This window comes from Callorhinus ursinus, unplaced genomic scaffold (genome assembly GCF_003265705.2).
Source record: "Callorhinus ursinus isolate GAN/ISIS: 27379988/994484 unplaced genomic scaffold, GSC_fseal_2.0 scaffold19, whole genome shotgun sequence".
Lineage (NCBI taxonomy): Eukaryota > Metazoa > Chordata > Mammalia > Carnivora > Otariidae > Callorhinus > Callorhinus ursinus.
Window position 1 is genome coordinate 18,707,263 of NW_027397081.1, and position 22,241 is coordinate 18,729,503.

Sequence of the window (22,241 nt, forward strand, 5' to 3'; positions counted from 1 at the left end):
TAGTAGTTTGCCTGGTACTCATTTGAATGAGATAGTGCAGAGCCCAACTCTTCAGTGCACAATAAATGGTAGATATATGGTGATCCAGATCACTAGCTTTGGAATCACAAAGTTGTATGGGACGCAGGAGGGGACTCTGGGTGAAAGTTAATGAGCCATTGTAAATCTTTGGTGAGTTCCTAAGTTCTCTTCCCAACATCTTTAAGACTTGGGGCCTAGAGATAATTTAAGTAGCATTCGGTTGATTGGGTAAGCGTTCTGGGGAGGCGCAGGGAGATGAGGGGAGTTGGCTGAGGCGTGTGGAATGGCTCTTCTCCATACAGAACCACACCACTCCTGCCTTCTGCCTGGCTCACAAGTACTCAGACCTACTCCCCTTATCAGGAAGAATCCCTAACACATCAGCACAGTGGTGATGATGTAAAGGGGCCCTGGGGGAGTCAGCTCTTAGGTAGGTCTGATCATCAAGATGAGCTTTTAGGGACCTCAGACCTCACCCAGACTTTCAGCAACTTCGTGCGTCAGGATTGAGGAGAACGTTTGAAGTTCTTATCTTCCTGCAAATGTAAGATCACAGGCTCTCAACTGTAAGGCTGAAAAGACAGCCATAACCCCTTTGCTGTCTGGCTGCTTCAGGCGCCACAGACCTCCGGGTGTCACTTCATCCATCAGGCCTTGGCAGGGAGGTGGCAAGTGTGCTTGTCTTGTTCTGGCCTGTGGCTGGCAGCCCTGTGGGCCAGTGGAGTGGGGAGGTGGGCCAGCCGAGGAAGAGGGGCTGGACACCAGTAAAACTGCTTCAGCAAGATGGCGTGTGTCCTGCGTGACTGGTGAAGGCTTTCAAATTGAATGACTCTCAGGGGACCTTGGGTAAACAGAGAAGGTTGCTGTTTGCTAGACAGCTGGCTCTGAAAGATATGGAAGATAAGGGGCCACATCTCACTTGAATTTCTTTTTTAATTTCTCCTTTCCATCTTATGCATCGTGGGGAACTAGCCACTGTTTTTCTGAGTTGACCCGGGAACCAGGTAATCTGGGGCTACATATGTTTAGTCAGAAGAAGATTTAAAGGGGGTATGGGAGATGTTGAGGCAGGGCAGAAAGAAGAGCCTGTTAATTCGACAGAAACTTACTGAGCAACGACTCTGTGCCAGGCACTTGGGATTTGTGCTGAGTGCTAGAGGTACTGATAGGAGTAAGACCCTGTTCCTGACCACAAGTTGCTCTCTCAGGCTCTTGGGCAAGATAGACTCAAGCAGAGGGCTGCAATATCGTGTGATAAGATAGAGAGGGAGGGAATTTCTCTCCTCTGATATCTGGGGGCCTGTCATAAGAAAAGAGGATGCTTATTTTGTGGACTTTGGTGGGTAGTTATATAGCTGGGGGGGTGTGGGCACCTTCCAGTTCACCAGAAAGACAGTTTGGAAACCAATGGCTCAGCTGTGGGGTGCTCTAGTACATTCTCTGCCCAGTTATGACTGATTGTAACTGAGCTTCCCTCTCAGCCTCCTCAGAAGGACATAGCTGGAGAACATATCTGAAATCCCTGCAGAGATTAGGTTTGGCCAGCGTGGGATCTGAGGTCTGTGGGGAAGGATATGAAATCTGAGGGTGTCCTTTATGAGGAAGCTTCTGGATAGGTGCTTTCACATGCATGATTCCACAGCTCTGACAGTAAAACAGATCATTTCCCCTATTTAATATATGGGTCGGGGGGGGATGAGGTAGGTGGGTGATGGGCATTAAGGAGGGCACTTGGTGTAACGAGCCCTGGGTGTTATATACAACTGATGAATCAGTAAACTCTACCTCTGAAACTAAAAAAAAAAAAAAAAAAGAAGCCTACAGAAATGCACCCAAAGCTATTAAAGGGTACGACTAGGCAGTCCCAGGACATGCGCATACAGATAGCCCAGAGAGGGAACTCACTGAGTCCCAAGGTACTGAAAAGCCAAGAGGTAGGAAGAGCAAGTGGGGGGTAGACCTGACCTCCAAGCCTGCTGTCTTTAAAGTGCCTTTGTGCCAAGTCTCTGGATTCTCTGAACATCCCCTACCCAAGCATCCCTTTTGAAGCAGCCTCACCAGGGTTGGTGAGGAACAATGCGTTCACACGCAAGGGCTGAAGGGAGTAGTGTTGACCTCAGGTAGTCGGATAAGGGCCTCGGAAGGCGTGAACCTCAAACACTCACTTGTTGGGCACGTACTTACCGATGTGTAATCAGTTCTGTGCATGTGATCACTTTGGGGCAGAGGGAGTGGGCAGAGGCTCAGAGAAGCAGCAGTGAGCCACATGCAGAGGAGATGGACAAGTCCAATGTAACCAAGCCAGGACAGAACAGCCCCCCCTGAGAATAGGAAAGGAAAGAACTTGTAAGGAAGGAGAATGGCTTTGAGTTTATAACAGACTCAGGAGGTTGGAATTTTTTTTTTTAATTTATTTGAGAGAGCGAGCGCATAAGCAGAGGGGGAGGGGCAGAGGGAGAAGTAGACTCCACGCCAAGCAGGGAGCCCAATGCGGGACAAGACCCCAGGATCATGACCCCAGACGCCCCACCAACTGAGCCACCCAGGCGCCCAGGAGGCTGGAATTTAAAGCCATAAAAGAAATAGCCTTAAGTGAGTCTTGAATTCCTTGCAATAGAAAATTCCAGAAGGGCTGATGTTCTTTCTGTTGTCACTGCAGTTTCTGATGATGGGGAGAATGTATGTTGCAACACTTCTTGCTAAAAAATCCGAGGTTATTTCCTTGTTTGGTTTTCTTTGCTCTGGAAATGCCTTTTTCTACAGAGGGAGTTTTCTTCTTTAAAAGAAAAAGAAGAAGATCACCATCAAGGAGGAAGTACTACCATGTTTCTTTAGCCTTTCTCTGCGCACTGCTGGACTCCTGCCAAAATATGGGGAGTACCATCGGAGAGCTGTGTGTCAGGGTCCAGAGTACCTCTTTCTCCTCCTTGCACCAATTTCCTATTCACCGGGTGGTTTTGTTTGTTTGTTTCAACATGCAATTATCGGGCTTGCTCGCTGCTAGGATCAAAAGAAAAAACGATGCATAAGGAATGGCCCCTGATGCCTTGGTGCTCCCAGTCTAATAGGGAAGACTGAGAAGTGATCAGATGAATGCACTGCACTCTGCCACGTGCCCAGAAACAGAGAGAGATGTAGACAGTGCTATGGAACAGCACCGGAGCTAGCAAATAACTCTGCTTGGGGGTCCGGGGTTCTTCCAAAGATCTGGATGCTGTCAAGTGCATTCATATGAGGTCCTCCAGGGTGCTGGAGAGAAATATCATTTTTGAAGACTATTTTTTTAAAGATGTTATTTATTTATTTATTTGACAGAGAGAGAGAGACAGAACACAAGCAGGGGGAGTGGGAGAGGGAGAAGCAGGCTTCCCACTGAGGAGGGAGCCCAATGCAGGGCTCGATCCCAGGACCCTGGGATCATGACCTGAGCCGAAGGCAGATGCTTAACGACTGAGCCACCCAGGCGCCCCTGAAGACTATTTTTTTAGAGTGTTTTAGGTTCAGAGCAAAATATAGAGATTTCCCATATACCACTGCCCCCCCAGTCTCTCCCATCATCAACATCGCTCCCCAGAGTGCTACCTCTGTTACAACTGATGAATCTACATTGACACATGACAATCACCCAAAGCCTGTAGTTTACCTTAGGGTTCACTATTGGCATTATACATTTTATGAGTTTGGACAAATATATAATGACATGTATCCATCATTATAGTATCATACAGTGTATTTTCATTGCCCTAAAAAGCCTCTGTGTTCTATCTATTGCTGATTCATCCTCCCCCTACCCCCCCACCACCAACCAACCCCTGGCATTCCTCCTCCTGCAACCACTCCATAATGTTGCCTTTTCCAATATGTCATATAGTTGGAACCATATACTATGTAGCCTTTCCAGATAGGCTTCTTCCTACTTCATAATATACATTTAATGTCCCTCCATGTCCTCATGGCTTCGTAGTTCATTTCTTTTTAGCACTGAATAATACTCCCTTGGCCACAGTTTATTTATACATTCACCGAATAAAGGACATCTTGGTTGCTTCCAAGTTTTGGCAGTTATGAATGCAGCTGCTATAAACATCCGTGTGCAGGTTTTTGTGTGGATATAAGCGTTCAGCTCTGGGAGGCCTGGGTGGCTCAGCCAGTTAAGCATCTGCCTTCGACTCAGGTCGTGATCCCAGGGTCCCGGGATCGAGTCTCATGTCAGGCTCCTTGCTCAGTGGGGAGCCTGCTTCTCCCTCTACACGCTGCTCCCCTTCTTGTGTTCTCTCTCTCTCTCTTGCTCTCTCTGACAAATAAATAAATAAAATCTAAACAAACAAAAAAATAAGTGTTCAGGTCCTTTGGGGAAATACCAAGGAGCTTGATGGTAAATGCCATTTATAATCATCTTTTTTTGTGCCAGTCGCTAGCCTCAGCACCTTGCATACACTATGTCAGTTAGTCTTCACTGAAAACCCATGCAGTTAGTAGTAATTTGTAGTAGACCCGTTTGCAAATGAGCAAAAGGTGATTGAGCATGCCTCATGAATAATGGCAGAGCTGGGTTTCTTTTTTCTTTTTTTTTTTCTTTTTTTAGAGCTGGGTTTCTAACCCTAGCGTTTCTGACTCCGAAGCCCTTTCCATTAGACCTACAGTCAGGGTGCCTCAGTTTCTGCTTTCCTGGTTTATTTTTGTTCCTGGATGACAGCTTTAAACTCACACACAGAGCTGCAGCACCCTGACTGGCAAATTAACGTTACTGGCAGCTCACCCAGCTGCTGTTTCCTGTGTTTATAGCCCACATTGCAGGAAGGTGTTTTAAGAGTTGTTTCGAGTGTTGTGTCTGCTTCTCCTTGCGAAAGTGTGGATGCCACTTCTGAGAGGGAGGAAGGTGACACGGGTTGCTCAGTGTTGGGTGGCAGTTCCCACTGGGTGGGGATTTGGAGAAGAATGTGCCTGTCCCTGGAAGAGATCAGAGGCTTTGTTCTGTTTGGTCTGCGACCATGTGGTCTCAAGAAGTCAATGGACTGTGAGGTCAAAGTTCTAGAAGATGCTCTGTGGCTGATCTTTCCTGTGACTCTGGGTAAGACGGTTTATGTCTGCTTTGCCCATCTGTGCAATTAATTATCCCGAGTTTCCAGGAGTGCCTCTGATGAGCCCAGGATCATGTAGATCCAAGGGCCCCAGACAAACAGGATGCATTCCTGGCCCCTGAGAATCCCTCAGATGAGAAGAGGGGCAGACAGATACAGAAGCAGTGGAGAATCACCAAACAAAGGTATGACCTGCTGCCAGGACAGCCGGCTTTCTTCCAAGTTTTCAAAGGACCCTCTTGAAACTGCAGGGTGTTTGGAACTGGTTTTTTTTTTTTTTTTTTTTTTGAGCTTCTTAATTAGAGACAGCTAGTAAGATCTTACTTTTGTTGTGAACCTGCTGTGTGTGTGTCTATGTGTATGTGTGTGTGTATGTGTGTGTGTATGTGTGTGTGTATGTGTGTGTGTGTGTGTATGTGTGTGTATGTGTGTTTTACACTTTTGTCCATCCTGAGGGGATTAGTAAGTAGTGTTTCCATTTTACAAATGAGAAAAGCCAGACAGATCAATTAAAGGCTTTTTCCAACTTGTAAGTGACTGCACCAACATCCCCAGGTTAGTCTGTTTTTGGAGCCTTTCCCTTTCTACAGCCCCCACCAAGACCCTTTGAAGATTTCATTTTAACCATTCAAGATACCAACAAACATTCATCCCCTGCTGAAATGTCTTCTGCTTCTCTTCCTTTGGCTCCCTGCTCTGTGTTTGCAGGTATCCACTTCAGTATCAGTCAGGAGGTGATCACCATCTGATTGCTGCCTGTCTTTCCAGCCCCCTCGCCCTCACCTTCCTCTCTGCCCCAGTACTCTCTGTAGCACCCAGCTATCTTTGACGGTTCGAGTTCCCACAATTTTAACACCCCTGGGGCTTGCTCAAGTTTGTTAATCGATGAATCAACAAGTGCCTTCTTCCTGTGTGCACTTTTCTCTCAAGTGAAATCATAAACGTCCTTTTCACATGTGTTGCCCTTTGAGAAAATTTCTCAGATTGCATTACCCGTTTCTCACGTCTGGGCCAGGCTCTCCCCACTCGCGTCGTGAAGCAGAACGAGTGCGAGCACATGGCCTTGTGTGTACGTGTGCGCAGGCGCATCTGTGTGCGCGGCCCCAGCACGTTGGATGCACCCCATCCCATGCCTCTGTTGGAGCACTTTGCCTATCACATCATCGTTGGTTTACCCCTCTCCCAGACTAGAGTGTCTCCTTGGAGTGATGGGTGTCTTCGTTCCTCCTGTTTCCCTAGCACGTTGCATGGTGCCTAGTATCTAGTGAGCACTCAGTACGTTTGTCCCTTCATTGACATTTCTTATTTCTGCGCCCTGTACTACGTGCTTTGGAGACAATGACAAGCAAAACGGGACTGGCCCCTGCTGCCTTCATGAGCCTAATGAAGATTCGTTGGAGGAAACCCAGCTTGATCAGATTCCCTGTGAAGGAAGGCTGCGGTGTAGTCGGCTCGGGCTGCCGGGTCGCAGTGCCGCGGGGCTGGCCAGTTAAACCTCCGTCAGTTACTCTCACACCGTTGTGGAGGCTGGAAGTCTAAGATCAAGGTCTGGCAGGGGTAGGGTTGTGGCGAGGACCATCCTCCTGGTTTGCAGACGGCTCCGTTCTCACTGTGTCTTCACACGGCCTTTCCCGGGTGGGTGCTTGTGGGGGGAGAAGTGCGTCTGCTGGTAGGAAAGAATCCTCTCCGATCTCTGCTCCACCTTGGTGAGTTTCTCTCACCCTCATGGCCTTGCAAAGGCCCCATTTTCAGGTACCATCATGTTAGGGGGTAGGGCTTCAACATATGAATTTGGGGGGTGGGGGGAGGCACAATTCCATTCAGTCCATAGCAACTCTCAGTGACCTTCTGGAGAGAATAGCTCTGGGGATTTAGGGATGGGAATTTTAGGGCAGGTGGAGGAGGGGTGGGGAAGATGCCCTCCTGGGCAGGTGGGGGCGCACCCAGGGTGGGTCCCCGTGCCCTCCACACCATCCCGTCCTCCCCCGTCATCCTTCCCCAGGCCTCTCAACTAGCTGGGCTGACGGAGGGGTTGCTGCTCCCTCCTCTTCTTGCCACTGTGGCTGCCCTCAGCCTGCAGTCTGTCTGGCTGATCCACATTCCTCAGGCTTCGGGTAATCAGTAAGGAAATCGAAGCCACAAGAAATGAGAAGGGCTGATGCCTGCAGCCTCAGGATGGGTTTCCCAGGCCCTCTCACAGAGCGCTCATCAGCACTGTGCACGAGTCAGGCCCAGGACGATGGATTCCCCACCTGGGTGCCGAGCCTGCTGGCCCTGCTGCCGGGACCAGCGCTGCATTCTGGGGGGTATGTTTTCAGGAGCTGCTCCTTGGGCTCAGAAGTTCTCTGTACTCCACAGAATGGCGAGCCCCGGGAAGAGGCTGGCTATTCCCAAAGGCTCTAAGGGTTTCAGAGCACTGGCTGAATTTCTGTCTCTCTGAAACACTATAAATTGAACTCCTCCATCAGTTGCAACAGAGGGCGTCGATTTCTGAGGCATGGCTTGGGGAAAAGAAAACACCACACCAGGATTCAGACAGGAGAGGCTGTAGTCTGTGCTCTCCACTTTGATTTGCTGGGTGATCCCGGACGTTTCTGTTGCTCCATTCCACGTTACACACGTTATACCCCTGCCATGTGCCAAGAATTGGGCTTGGTTCGTGGACAAGCAGGAATATGTGAGATGACCTCTGCTTTAAGGACCCAGGTCCCACGGCGTGTGATTCAGGCTGTGAAGAGGGAGATGAGGTACTAAGGGACCTCACCACAGGGCCACTTAACTCAGCCTCAGGAAATCCGGGAAGGCTCCTCTCAAAGGAGGTGCCACTTAAGCTGAAGCATGAAGGACAAGAAGCTGGACAATTGGCCATGTCCAGGGTGGAAGGGTGGGGAGACGAGAAAATGTTCTAGGCAGGAAGACCAGGGTGTGCATAGGCGTGTGAATGAGAAAGCCTGGTACATCGGGGAGCAGAAGGCACACGTGTGTACGCGTGGGAGTGTGTTTTCGGGTATGTGTGTGAGAGGCATGGGGTGGGGGGGTGGTAACAAAACTGGACAGACTGGCAAGAATCACGTAGTAGTAAGTCTGAGTTTATTTTGAAGGCTCTGGAAAGCCCCAAAGGATGCTGAGCGAATCATGGCGTCCCCAGATCCGTCTGATCGAGCCTAGCCTTGCCACTCAAAATGGGGTCCCCAGACGAGCAGCTCAGGCAGCACCCGGAGCTCGTTAGAAATGCAGAGCCTCTGCTCCACCCCAAACCTGCTAAATTAGAAACTACATTTTAATAAGATCCCTAGGTAATCGGTATGTACATTAAAGCTGGAGACCTACTGATCTATGGTAAGGGTCAGCAAACTTGATAAAGAGCCAGAGAATGAATATTTTCAGCTCTACAGGCCACAGGGTCTCTGTGGCAATGACTTAACTTCATGGCCATCCTGCAAAAGCAGGCAGATGATATGTAAACCAATGAGCATGGCTGTGTTCCAATAAAACTTTATGGACACTGAGATTTGAACTTCATGTTATTTTCACCTGTCACAACAATATTCTTTTGGTTTTGGTTTTTTACAATCGTTTAAAAATGTAAAGCCCATTTTTTGCTTGTGGGTTCTATGTAAAGTAGGCGGCAGACTGGATTTGACCATGGGCTATAGTTTGCTGACCCCTGATCTGTAGGATTCAGATCCTCAGCTTTCACATAATACCTCTTGACCTTTACGCTTTATTGTGAAAATCCAGTGAGCTGGGAATGACATGGAAATCCTTATTTTCAGATGAGGAAATGGAGCCCAAGTGGGAAAATGACTTTCTCAAGGTAACACAGCTACTCACTGGTTAGGACTCAAACACAGGCCTGCTTACCTCCAAGCAAATGCTTGTCCTCTACTCCATGTATAACCAGTTTGAAAGGAGAACTAGAGCCTTATCTTCTTTCCATAACATAAGCAGAATAAGCAAAGCTTAAAAGGCAGATTACCTTTTTCTTTCTGATAAATTACAAACAATTCATTGCAGGCTTTTTAATGTCAAAGCCAAATGCTGTGAGCAGCCTGTCCTGGGAAAAGGTATTCTGCAGAGCAAGATCCAAGGCTTTTCAATACCCAAAATGAGATATTGAGGGGGTATAGCTCAGTGGTAGAGCATTTGACTGCAAAATGAGATATTGAGGCTCTTTTTTTTTCTTTCTAATTTAGCAAAATAAAAGTTAAAGTAGGTGCTACTCCATAAGAAATGACATTTGACTAGAAATTATTTCATGTATACCTATTTGTTTTTATTTCAAACTTGTTCATTCATGGTAATTAATGGGTTGTTCATTACAGTCATTATTTACAAGCATAATAGAGTGAATGAACCGAGTGTCCCACCTGTTTTCTTACACAAAACTGGAGCAAGCCTAAAAGATTCTTATTGCAAAATCCAAGACATTATAAATCTTTTTTAATCCACCAATAAATTCCACATCCATAAATACATATCCCCAGCTCTCACCCTTCTCTTTGCCCAGCCCGACTCCTCGATCCAACAGAAAGTCACTCACAAAAAGGAAATGGAGCTCTTGCCTCCTTGTACCTCTTGTACTTTAGACAGACAAAGATGAGATTTAGAATATAGGTCTTGGATCACTCAAACTGAAGACTCCTCTCTGAAACCATGTGTGCAGCGAGGTCCTCTGGGATCATGACTGAGCACACCTCTAAGTAAAGTGGGGCCCAGGAAAGTGGGAAAGTGAGGGTCTTATCAGCCATTGTAATAGGCATGGGTTTATATGCATCCTCCAACACCTGCACACACATACACTTACACATGCACGTGCACGCATGCCCACGCATGTCCCTCTTGCTAGCTTGATCCCTGCGGTTGTAAAAAAAATGCGCTTCTACCCAGAAGCTGGAGAAACTGGTGAGGTTGCTGAGTGCTGCGGGGGACGGGGGCATAAAGAGACAGTCATCTGTTGCCATCATGCAACCACCACTGGGTCAGAGCATCCCGGATGCTCTGCTTCTGCTTGGGAAGCCTTGTGTGCTGAGTGTGGCAGAAGCAAGGCTGATTCATCGCTGCCACCTGGGGTGGCCCAGCTGTCAGAACAGGAATGGCCCGTCTCCCCGTCTCCGTCTTTCCTGCCCTGTGCAAAAAGCGACCGGTTGTGAATCAGCTGCCCAGACGGAGGCATAAGGGAAGCCCAAAGGTTAGTGGGTAAGACAGCGGAGTGCAAATCCTCCTCCTCACGTAGTACCCTGCTGACTCACTTTGAGGCCTTGAACAAATTACTTTTTCTTAAATAATTAATTTTAACAGCGTTCATTTATTTGGTACTTGACTGTGTGGATGGTACAGTGGAGCCATGGTTTAGACCCAAGTGTCCGACCCACCGCTTCATGCTGCCTCTCACCTCCCCATATGAGATCCCATCTTATCTGCACACCAGTTCTCTAACAGGGATGGGAACCGTATTCCCATTTTATAGATGAGAACACTGAGGCCCTGAGAAGTTCACTGATCCCAGGTGTGGGGCAAGGAGGGACTCTAAACCTTCTGACTCCAAATTCCATGTTCTGTCCAGTTTGCCTTTCCTGAGCATTTATTTTTCCATATGAGAAGTTGAGAAATACTTCTTTCTCCCTCCATTGGTTCCCGGAGTCTGAGATACACATCTCTATCTAACCAGGAGCCTCTCTGAGGGAGATGGGGATCGGGTCTCCAGGGATCAGCTCTCCTCCCATTCTCTCCCAGCAGGACTGGAGGAATAGCCCTGCTGCCTACAGCTCGCCCCTCCCCCTTCAGGAAGGGCCGCAACCCAGTCTGGGCAACATTGTCGTGGGGAGCCTGCTCCATAGACTTCATCAGAGTCATCCTGTAGGGATCAAAACTTTTATAAACTACTGATTTTTTTTTATTTAATGGAAATTTTCAAACTTTTATAAAAGTAGCAAGAACAGCATAATGAAAGCAAATGTATTGAGCACTTCCTACTTTGCTCTTAAAGCATCTATACCGTGCACTTCCTACCCAGTCTTCTACTCCAGGTTTAAAAAATTAATTCCTAGATATCGTACCATTTCATCTGGATGTTATCTCTTAAAGATTATAACTCTTTTTAAAATATAACCACAGGGTCATTTTCACACCTGAAAAATAATTATGTAGTATCAAGTATGTAGTCAGTGATCACATACCATCTATTGCCTTATAGTTATGGGGTTTTATTGTTGTTGTTTTGTTTTTTAAAGATTTTATTTACTTATTTGACACAGAGAGAGAGAGCACGCAAAAGCAGGGGAAGCAGGAGAAGGAGAAGCAGGCTCCCCACTGAGCAGGGAGCCCAATACGGGGCTCGATCTCAGGACCCTGGGATCATGACCTGGGCTGAAGGTAGTCGCTTAACTGACTCAGCCACCCAGGTGTCCCTTTATAGTTGTTTTTTTTTTTAATAATTTTTTTGTGTGAGGGCGCCTGGGTGGCTCAGTCGTTAAGCAGCTGCCTTCGGCTCAGGTCATGATCCCAGAGTCCTGGGATCGAGTCCCACATCAGGCTCCCTGCTCAGCGGGAAGCCTGCTTCTCCCTCTCCCACTCCCCCTGCTTGTGTTCCTGCTCTTGCTGTCTCTGTCAAATAAATAAATAAAGTCTTAAAAAAATAACAATAATAATTTTTTTGTGTGAACGAGGATTCAAATGAGGTCCATACCTGAACAGACATGTACGCCTCTTAGTGTGGCTCCTTTCTTTTCCCAACCTTCTCTTATTTTTTATTTGTAATTTTTTGGTTGACAAAACTAGGTCATGTGCCTGTAGTTTCCCATAGTCTGGATTATGCTGATGGCAGCCCCAGGATGTCATGGAACATCTTTTTCTGGTAGTTCTTACAAAATGGTAGTTAGATCAAGTGGGGACTATTGATTTTTTTCAAATTGTGATATAATGAGCATACAGTTATATTAATACCAGGTGTACAATATAGTGATTCAATAATTCTCTACATTACTCCTTGCTCATCACGATAAAGGAATGATCAGTTTTTATGTAGATTTCATTTGGATCAAAACCTCACCTGACCAGGAACTCTTGGTAAGACACCAGATACAACACAAGTCCTTATAGGAGAAATGGGAAAGTCACTGAAGAATAATGTAAAATGGGGTGTTTGTCTTATTAAACCAACTGGCAAAGTGTGTCCTGTGGTTACAAGATTGGCCAATGAGACGTGATCTTGTGAACAAGCGTTTATTGAGTACCTACTATGTGTCCTTCATGACAGTAGGTGTTGGCGCTTCAGAATCAAATGGAGCATAGCCCCGGCCAGGGATGCTTTTTCTCTAGTGAGGGACAAACCAACAAGTCAGGGATGATGGTATATCATGGAAGTGCTGGGTGGAGTTCTAGATGCCAGAGCTTCGGAGAAGGGGGAGGTTCGTCTCACTGGGTGATGTGAAGCTTCCCTGAGGAGGTGACATATTATGAAGGATGAGAGACAACAATTTTAGAACTGAAAGTATTTGGTGCAGTTTCCTAGATGTGCAAAAATGGAGAGGAAGTGAAGGGATGCAGGCCTGTATTCCTTTTTAAAGATTTCAACAAGGATTGCAAGCCGAGGCTAGAAATCCTCGAATAACTGGAAAATCATTTGTCTAGATCTCTCATGCCTTAACTTTTTTTTTTTTTAAGATTTTACTTATTTATTTGAGAGAGAGAGAAGGAACACAAAGCACAAGAGCTGGGGTGGGAGGAAGAGGGAGAGGCACAGGGAGGAGAAGACTCCCCACTGAGCAGGGAACCCGTTGTGGGACTCGATCCCAGGACCCTGGGATCATGACCTGAGCCGAAGGCAGATGCTTAAGGACTGAGCTACCCAGGGGCCGCTCTCATGCCTTAACTTTTGTGTCTCATCAACATTTCATCGTGTTGTCACTGTGCCAAAAATATAAAGAACCAGCACATCCTCATGCGTTCTGATCTGAAACTGCTCATCTTGTCCTGGCAAGGTCAAGGATTAACGTTTGCTGCCAACATTCCTGTGGCCTCTGAATGAGAAGTTGAGGAAGGTGAAAGCTCCCTTGTGCCTGCAGTGGGAGGATCCCTTATCTTGATCTTGTTTGCTTGCTTGCTTATTCTCTGCCTACTCTCCTGCCAGAACGTAGTAGCTTCCCGCGAGCAAAGATCTTGACTGTCTCCCTCCTCACTCTGATCCTACTGTTTTCCACAAGAGTCCACCAGAGCATGTGCGCCGGAATATCGTACAATCCATCAATGTGTCCATCTTTGCCTATTTCCTGCTTTTCTCCCCGGGGTGGTCTTTCCCTCTGGACGTTTCCACGTGTGAGTTCTCCAGTGTGCAGGCGGAAACGGACTCACGAAACGTAAAATGTGATAAGCAGAAACATCTCCATGATCATGATGGCACCTCTCACTGTTCCAGCACATTACAGTTTACAAGGCATTTCTGTGTTAAGGTGAGGGCAGAACAGGTACTGTCACCACCATGAATGGATGAGGAATCCAAGGCTCTGAGAGGCTGAGTGCATAAGGTCACCGAGGCAGGGAGGAGTGAGGCAGCCTGTAAACCAGGCCAGCCCCATGCCTAAGTCCACACCACACTCTCCTGTACAACCCCACCAGACCATCAGGCGCATCTCCTTTCTCTGCTCGTGGAAAATAAAGACCGACATAAAACAGCTTTCATCCCAGGCCACTCAGAAGGCCCTCTGGGGAAATCTGAATCCATCTTCAGCCTTAAGTGGTTTAGAGTTTTTAGGGGAACACAATATTTGGGGGCTGCTTAAGTGCCCAGCAGAATGTCTGCCAGAAGAAGCCTAAGTGGATCCAGGAGAAGTAGACTTTGTCTCCATCAGGCTGAGTGAGGTCAAGTCAGAGATAAATGCCCACAAAGGAAGAGTATGCAAAAAACTGGTGAGCATGTGGCCTGGGGTAGACACAACAAGACTCACATCCAGTTCTGTGAGGAAGGGCAGAGCCCTGTGGTGGGGCTCGGAGCTGGTGGCCCTGTTTCTTGCAGCTGGTACTTTGGGATGCTATGGGCTGTGCGGTGGCAGATTTACAAGAAGGCGTGAAACAGTGCTGACGTGGTCTTAAAGGTTAGGACAATGGCTATAAAGCATATTTGGGGGCTACATTTGTGCAGGCTGAGTAGGCTCTTGGTCATGAGGCGTAGGGAAAGAATGTGGCCTTGGAGGAAAGGCCATCTGGGCACAGGAACAGAGCTCGGGGTGGTGGACTTGAGGGGAGAATAGAGGGTCGAATATTCCGCTTCCTCTCCCTGTCCTCGCGGGGGTAACTAACCCAGGTATTGACTTCCACCCTTCCCCTAGACCCCCTTCTTCCCCCACCTCTGCTGTCACATGCCAAGTGATCTCAGACAAGCCGGGCAGTCTCTGAGTGAGCTCTGTTTTTTCCCAAAATGAAGCTGTTTCCTGTTTTTCTTCACCTCCAGGGAGGTGAAGAACGATAAAGATGAGAAGTTGGAAGTTTCTCCGAAGCCACACAAACAGTAGATGGTTTTGATGCCATCACCTGAGATGCTTTAGGAGGGTCTAATAAACATGATGAGACCATGACATCTCCAGGTATGCTTAAGATGGCAATGGGCCATCCACGGGGTCCTGCCCAAGTCCCATTTGGCGGGGATGGCTAATTGCATGACTTGGCCCTTTGACTCAAATCTTCTATTTGAGACAGCCCCTCATAACACGGGATTTCTTTTTTTTTTTTTAAGATTTTATTTATTTATTTGAGAGAGAGAGAGACAAAGATAACGACAGAGAGCACGAGTGAGATGGGCCAGCAGGAGCGGGGAGGAGAGGGAGGAGCAGACTCCCCCCTGAGCAGGGAGCCCGATGCGGGGCTCGATCCCAGGACCCCGGGATCACGACCTGAGCCGAAGGCACACACTCAACCGACTGAGCCGCCCAGGCGCCCCAGCACCGGGTCTCAAGCGGGAGGTTTTGTGCTACGCTACCACCAGAGGGAAGATTTTAGAACTTGAGAATGGTGGAGAACAGGTGTGTTGTCCTGGGGAAAGGATGGATGAGGAGGGGCTGGGAGAGAGAGATCAAGCCAATTGCGTGTCCCCTGCCATGCCGTGTTTTTTCCATGCTATCTTTATTCCTTTCGACAGCCTCTTTAAACCCATTTCACAGATGAGAAAGTTCACAATTTGCCCAGTGTCACTCCGTTGGTAAATGAGATCAAGGCTCCAACTCCCGTCGGCCTGAAGCCAAGGCCCACGTCCTCCCCCCCGACACCCCAGAGTCTTGCCGCTTCTCCGCAACCACGCTCCTGGTGCTCCCAGGGCTCCAAGCTGAGAGAATTTTCCCAGTCGTGAAGCTAACTCTGTACTGTCTCATCTCCCTGTCCAGACACCAATGCCTCATCTAAGTAACTACCACTACTACTACTAATGATGATCAGAATCATAATAATGGAGCAGAGATAGTGTTTGTGCATTTTGTTTTGTTTCGTTAGGTGGGCTCATTTTGGAGTCTCCGCTTAACTTCTTTAGGGCATAGTGATCGGGGCCAGTTGGGATGGCAGGAGCCACAGCTATTGAGAGAGAAGTGTTCATCTGCCTTCAGTTCTCTCTCCGTCCCTCACTCATGTGCTCTACGTCTCAGCAATAAGAGGAACGGCTGAGGGGACCTCTTGGTTGTGACTGGGGAGACGTCCATTGTCTAAAAACTGAATCTATTAGAGAGCACCTTCTCTAGGATCTGGACACTAAGTGGGATGGGGATGGGCTCTTGGTTATACCTGATGGGCCTTCAAAAAGCCCCACAATTTAAAAAGTGGTATGTGCGTACTGGGTACATTTTGGACACACAAAGAAGAAACATACAAAGAACAAATACCATAGTATATATGTTACCTATAATTACATATAAATTGATGGGATTCTTACCTAGCAATTTGTTGTGAATATTTTTCTGTGTCACTAATTATTCTAACATGATTTCTCATGCATTTCTAGCATGCCATTAGATGAAAATACCATTTAAGCAATTCCCTGTTTTTGGAGATCTGGGCCATTTTGGTGCAATGAACGTTCTCACGCATAAATTTTTGTGTCCTGAAGAGCAGAGTGAGATTAAGGGCATTAGTTTCATCTTTTGTAAAATGGAGGTAATAATACCCATTTCAAAGTCCTGTCACGAGGATTATGTAGAATAATACACATAAGGTACTTAGCAGAGTGCCTTGCACACAGTTAGCTCTCCATAAATGGTAGCTCTTGTGACTAGCTTACTTTTCATCTGATTATTTTCTTAAGTGCCCAAAAGTAGAATTACACTCTCAAGGTTTCTGAGGGCCCTGTGGTTTGTGTTAGCCTCTCTGAAGGTCATCAGGAAGAAGAGCAGGTGGAACAGGAAGCCTCTGTGATATATCAGCTCAGCCATGGCTCAAGCCGATCAGGTAAGGCAGCCATTGACCCCCAAGTGGAGGGTCACCCCCATGGCAGTCAGACTGCCCCGGGCCCCAGCATCCCTGGCTGAGACCGGTACTCCTAATCCACCGACATTTTGCAGGGCCCAGTGGCCGCTCAGGTTTAAATATACACCCACGAGAGCCAGTGAGAGCCACAGAAAGCCATCCCTCCCTAATTATCGCTACTGCTAGAAGAGGATTCACCTTAGAGTGGGATCCCTGAAAGTGGGTCACACGTGTCCTCTCCACCACAGCAGAGAATTCCAGAGCTGAAAGGAAACTTCTTGATAGTTGGGCCCAATCCCTTCACTTCTGGGAAAGGATGAAGCCCAGAGTGCTTAAATGATCTGTTCAAGTCATAAAAGAAGTAAGTGGCAAAGCCAGAACCAAACCCCAGGTCTTCCGGAGCCCTCCCCTGGCCTCTCCCTGGACCCTGCTTATTCCCAGCAAAAGAAAAGGAACCCAGGATTAGAGGTCACGGTTAACTGGTTGTCCAGATATGCATGCCTCTCTTTCCAAAACGAGTGTTTCTCCTGAGAGGTTCATCCCTGGAAAACTGAAACCACATGGCTGTGTGCTCTGCCCTACGCCTGTGCTGGACCTTTCCTACAGGCAATCTGGTAACATCATCAAGAAGCAGGAAGGAACTTTTATAAGGTGGCTCTCATTTTTCTTCCACCTCCTAAATTTCATATCATGTTTGAAGCTGGTTTTTTAAGAGTCACTGTGTTCTGCACAGAAACTTCCGCAGCCAAGCAGCATTTCTCAAACTGGGGGAAGCCAGCCTTTGTTACCTCAGACGGTTTTTGACACAGGACTGTGGGTGAGGAAAGACCAGCTGCAGCCTTCTCGTGTGGAGAGAATGCAATTATAAAAACGTTGCCAAGACTGTTCCTCCCCCTCGGGTGCTGCTGGACTCCCACTTAGCTCCTCAGTCAATTTAAAGTTTAAAATCTTTAAAGCGTATTTTTGGGGGCACCTGGGAGGCTCAGTCAGTCAAGCGTTTGACTCTTGATTTCTGCTCAGGTCATGATCTCAGGGTCGTGAGATCTAGCCCCATGTCGGGCTCTGCACGGGGCATGGAACCTGCTTAAGATTCTTTCTCTCCCTCTCCCTCTGCCCCACCCACAGCCCGCTCTCTCTCGCGCGCTCTCTCTCTCTCTAAAAAAAAAAAAAAAAAAAAGTGTTTTAGTGAGATTTCAAAGATAGCAGTTCATCTCTTATTGTGCTAGCCACTGCCATTTGCAGGAAAATCCCTAAATGTCAAATTGTGGATTATTTTACAAAAGAAAAAGAGACACCTCTAGAATCAATGAAAAGGCTGCCTTGATTGGCCTTCTGCTTGTGAGTGTGGAGCTGGTGATTTTTGCCAAGTCCCACAGCTCAGGCAAGAGGCCACGGTGGCTGTTTTGTGGCAAGGCCTTGTGCCAGGGGAGCGGCCGTGCCTGGTAGCTTAATTGTACTCCCAAAGGGCACCGTCAAAGTGACCCTTCAGCAGGTGCATGTCCATCTGCCCAGGATTTGGCTTCTGACCATGAAGGAGGGCAGTAGGTCAGGCAGAATAAGGTCACAGTCGGGGCCGGGCTGGTAGTTAAGAACATTGGAGATTTTCCGGCCTGGGTCCATTCCTTGGCTGTGTCACTTATGTAACCGGGGACAAGTGACTTAATTTCCCTAAGCCCAGATTTCCTCACCTGCAAATTGGCATCAACAGAAGTACCAACCTCACAGGGCTGTGGGGATAATTAAGTGAGAGAATGCTTATAAAGTACCTGGCAAATAGTAAGCACTCTATAATGTCAGCAATAAGTTTAATATTGTTACGCTTTTACTGACTGGGACTTTAGGGAGTTTTGAAATTGATAAGAGGAGAGGCGAATAGAAAAATATTTTTGTACTAGACATTGATTCCTTCTGAAGGTATTTAGTGATTACTCACTTTATGCCAGTCACTCTCTAGGCCTTGGGGATACAGAAACAAGAAGCTCATAGCTTAACCAAACCATACAGAAACACAGAATTGCACTGACCAGGGGTTAATCCTACAGTGAAAGGGATACAAGGAGGTATTGTGGGCACAGCGGGGAAGGAAGGTCACAGCTGGCTTGGGGAACAGGCCTCCTCAGAGCAGGAGCGTGGAAGGGAGTTCGCATGTTGGTGAAGACATTCCAGGCAAAGACACCTTCTGCACAATGACTCTGAGAAGGGAGAGGCAGGGTTTGTCTGGTACACCAAGAGCACACAGGGAAAGGGAAAGAGCCTGATAATAGGCTTTTATTCAGCACCAGAGGTAGGAGACACATTGCCCCCCCTCAGCAAGTAGAGACTGATAGGGAGAGGAAGAAAAGCATTTAGGGATTACCATGTGATAATCCCAGTCATCAAGGGACTCATATAATGCGCCTACTGAAAAAGATTTCTATTCTCGACCCAACGTTGTAAGGAAAAACCACAAAGGGATGATGACATGGCCAAAGACTAGGAGAGGAGAGAGTTAATCAGTTGGTGGAAAGTGGAGGAGAAGGAAAAACATTCCATAAAGGGCACAAAGTGGAAAAGGACATGGAGGTTTGTGAGGGGGCGTGGGTCACTGGAGGGCAAACAGGCCAATAGGTATGGCTGGAATAAAGACAGCTAAGATGCATGCATTGATTCATTTGACAAATATGTGTGCGGGGCCCACAGTGTTCCCGCATGGTGCCCGAGGCTCTGGGGATGCAGCGGTAGAGCCCCAACCCTGAGGCGGATTAGGAAGCACAGATGGTATGCGTGGACCATGAGGTCTGATTGGGGTGATATGCAGACATAACATTAAGAAACAGTGAATCACATGGTGAGCAATGATTCCTTTTTTGATTCTGATTACCAGGTTGTGGGGAGAGTCTCGGTGCCGAGCCAGTGCGTCAAATACTGGTTCATCTTTCTAACAGGGAGCTCTTGGCCTTATGCTCAGAGCGCTGGCAGGCAAGAGTGTGCAACGGGGATTTAGTAAAAATATTGTGTTTCCTGGTTTTTGTTTTCATTTTTTTAATCAGCGGATATTTTCTGTATATGGCAAGTAGGACTTGTTTTCTCTTCATGGAGGTCATGTGAAATTTTCTTTAAAATGTATTTGAGTTAATGAGTGATTTTTGAGAAAAATTACGTAAATAGAGTAGAGTGCAGATGCAGATCTAGCAAAACTGACAAGTTGATAGGTAAGTGGCCAAGGCCTAGCACGCACTGCTGTGGCCAACGGAAAGCCACTGTAAGTAAGCACAGGGGACGAAGAATCACTAAAAGAGACTTGTTTGGATGGGAGCTCCTTGGATGCCAAAGTTAAGTGTGTCATTAGTTTTGAGGTCCCAGCTCCTAGCATAGAGCTTGGCACTTTGCACGGGCTCGGTTTTGGGTACCCCAGGGCATGCCATTCACAATGATCCGCGTTAAAATAGAAAACTTGCATTTATTCCTTCCATTCCAGTCATCACTCAGTTGCGTGGGTGCCTGGAAGGAACTGGAAGCTCTGGGCCTATCTGACAGGAGCCTGCAGATGGACAGGCGTCCCTGAACTAGGGCCAGCAGGCCAGAGAGCAGGTGCATCCTGGTCCTCCTCCGCCAACACGTCCAGTCCTCCCGGCTCTGTGTGGTGATGATGTTCGGGGACTGTCTCCTTGGATCCCACGGCGGTCACTCCATTGTTCTCAGAGAGATGACACCCAGAGGTGGTGGATGCTGATAAGCCATTTCAGCAGCTCTAAGAGACCTTGTGGTTTCTTTCTTGTTCCTCTAAAAAAATTTTTTTTTCACGACTCAGAAGCATTTATGTATGTCATGTTTTATGCATTATGGTCCTCTTCGCCCTTGGCTATGTTGTTTGGACCCTTATCTTCGCCGTGCCTCTCTCCCTGGAGGTCTCATGATGCTCAGGAGAAAACAGAAAAGAACTGCCTTGTGGCCCTTTTTCCCCAGCGCATCAGGGCCTGCGGCCGAGCCAGGTCAAAGCGGGTTTAAAATGAAGTTTTCAAGCTTGGGGGGTGGGGGTGGGGGTAGAAAAAGGAAAGGTAACCTGGTTCAGTGTCTATAATGAAATAAAGCTAATTGCATGACCAGCTGTTCAGAACATATGAAACATATTTCACTGTATATATAAAAATAAATAAATAAAATGAAGTTTTCAAAGACCTCACTTGGGGCTTCTCATAGGATAGAGCTCTTGAGAAGTGACTACACAGACACGTTGAGCTTATGGTTCCCAACTCGATGGCCAACCAGCCTTTAATTCCTCAGTTCTCAGCAGGTAGGATTTTAACCTTAAGGATGATTTCTACAGGGCACTATGCTACTACATATATACTTCAAAAGAGAGTGGAAGGCGAGAATGAGTGAGCTGGCCATGTATCTGAACTTGGGCCATGTATCAGGACAGCATTGCAGGTGACCGCGTGGCCTCTGGCTCCCATCTGTGCAGAATACACAGAAAACGGCCCCACTCTAGGGAAGGCCCGAGACTATTGACAGACGGTTCTCCTTATCTTGTTTTCACATCGGTTGCAACACGTTGTGTGTTCAGAACGAGCGTGGGTGGGGGTTCCTCCTGCCCTGCCCTGTGCTAGCTGTTAAAATAAGAGGGTGGTTTATCGTATTGTTTTTCACGTATTGAGCAGGCTGCCAGTGGTTGGTGATTCCAATGGGTCACGGAGGGATTTGGCGATTGCAAAGAAAAACCAACTCAGCTCTTTTGGGGAATACATCAACAATCTACATAATAGTCATTCAGTTTTGGAGATTAGGGTTTGTTTGACTGCCAAGGGGCACTAGGTACAGCTCTCAGAACATTTGAACTACAATTCCCAACTCAAATCATTGGGCAATTTTTCAAATCGGTCACCAGGAATCATAGCCTGCAATTGGCCACTAATATTCCAATTGCACTTCCCTGTCCGGTGTATGGTTACTCCCATGTAACAGATAAGAACCCCGAAGCACAGAAATAACTAAGAAATTTTTGATCACAGTCGTATGTTTTATAGCTCGTGACCAAGTCGGGTAGAAATCAAACCCAGGTCTGCTGCCTCCCAGTGGTGAGTCCTTTGTCCTCCACCATCCTGCCCACATCTGTCTCCATCTTGTCCAAATTGAGTTGTCCATTTGCCGCTTCAGCATAGGGCACCGTCAGTGCCCTGCTAATTGAGGATTAGGGAGGGTAGGGTAGCCAGGGGAGATAATTGGAAATTGATTTAATGGGTTGCACTGTCAATACGTAAGTTTACAGCAACTTAGAGGTAGAAGTGAGGAAAGAGACTGGTATTTACTGAGCAAGCAGCTGCTGGACTGTGAGCTTCTCGGACCTGTCACTGTGCAAGAGGGTATGTGTTTAAATACCCCCTCCCTTAATCCTCTGCCAGCTTCTGGAGACCTGGTCTCTCATCCCCATCCGACAGATGAGAGCAGTGGAGACTAGAGACACAAAGAAACTTGCCCAAAGTTGCATAACAAGTAAGTTGGGGAGCCTGACTGAGCCTAGGTTTGTCTGACTCCAAAGCCAGCCCAGTCCAACCCCCACACTCCATCGACGAGAAACCGGGTGGTGGAGCCACTTCGATGGCCTCACAGCGATCGCGGAGCTGGGTCTCCTCAACAGGATCCCGGTTCTCTTCCCCACCCACCTGGCAGACCTCTGCTCAGAGGGTTGGGATTCCCCTTTGTCCCATCCGGTGAAAA

The 22,241-nt window shown here is 47.5% G+C and overlaps 1 protein-coding gene across 6 annotated transcripts in view; it reads left to right on the forward strand.

Annotated features, from left to right (window-relative positions):
- Positions 1-22,241, forward strand: part of UBASH3B (ubiquitin associated and SH3 domain containing B) — a 136,510-nt gene that overhangs the window by 14,698 nt on the left and 99,571 nt on the right. The window contains exon 1 of one of the 6 annotated variants that reach the window (XM_073903865.1): positions 4,747-5,092. The exons of 3 other annotated variants lie outside the window; for them this stretch is intronic. In XM_073903865.1, coding sequence (XP_073759966.1) covers positions 4,960-5,092 — 133 coding nt within the window. In that variant the 5' untranslated portion in view covers positions 4,747-4,959. Of the gene's footprint in view, positions 1-4,746; positions 5,093-5,160; positions 5,288-12,934; positions 14,684-22,241 lie in introns of those variants that run through there. 2 more of the 6 variants (XM_073903866.1, XM_025893397.2) reach the window with 2 other exon arrangements.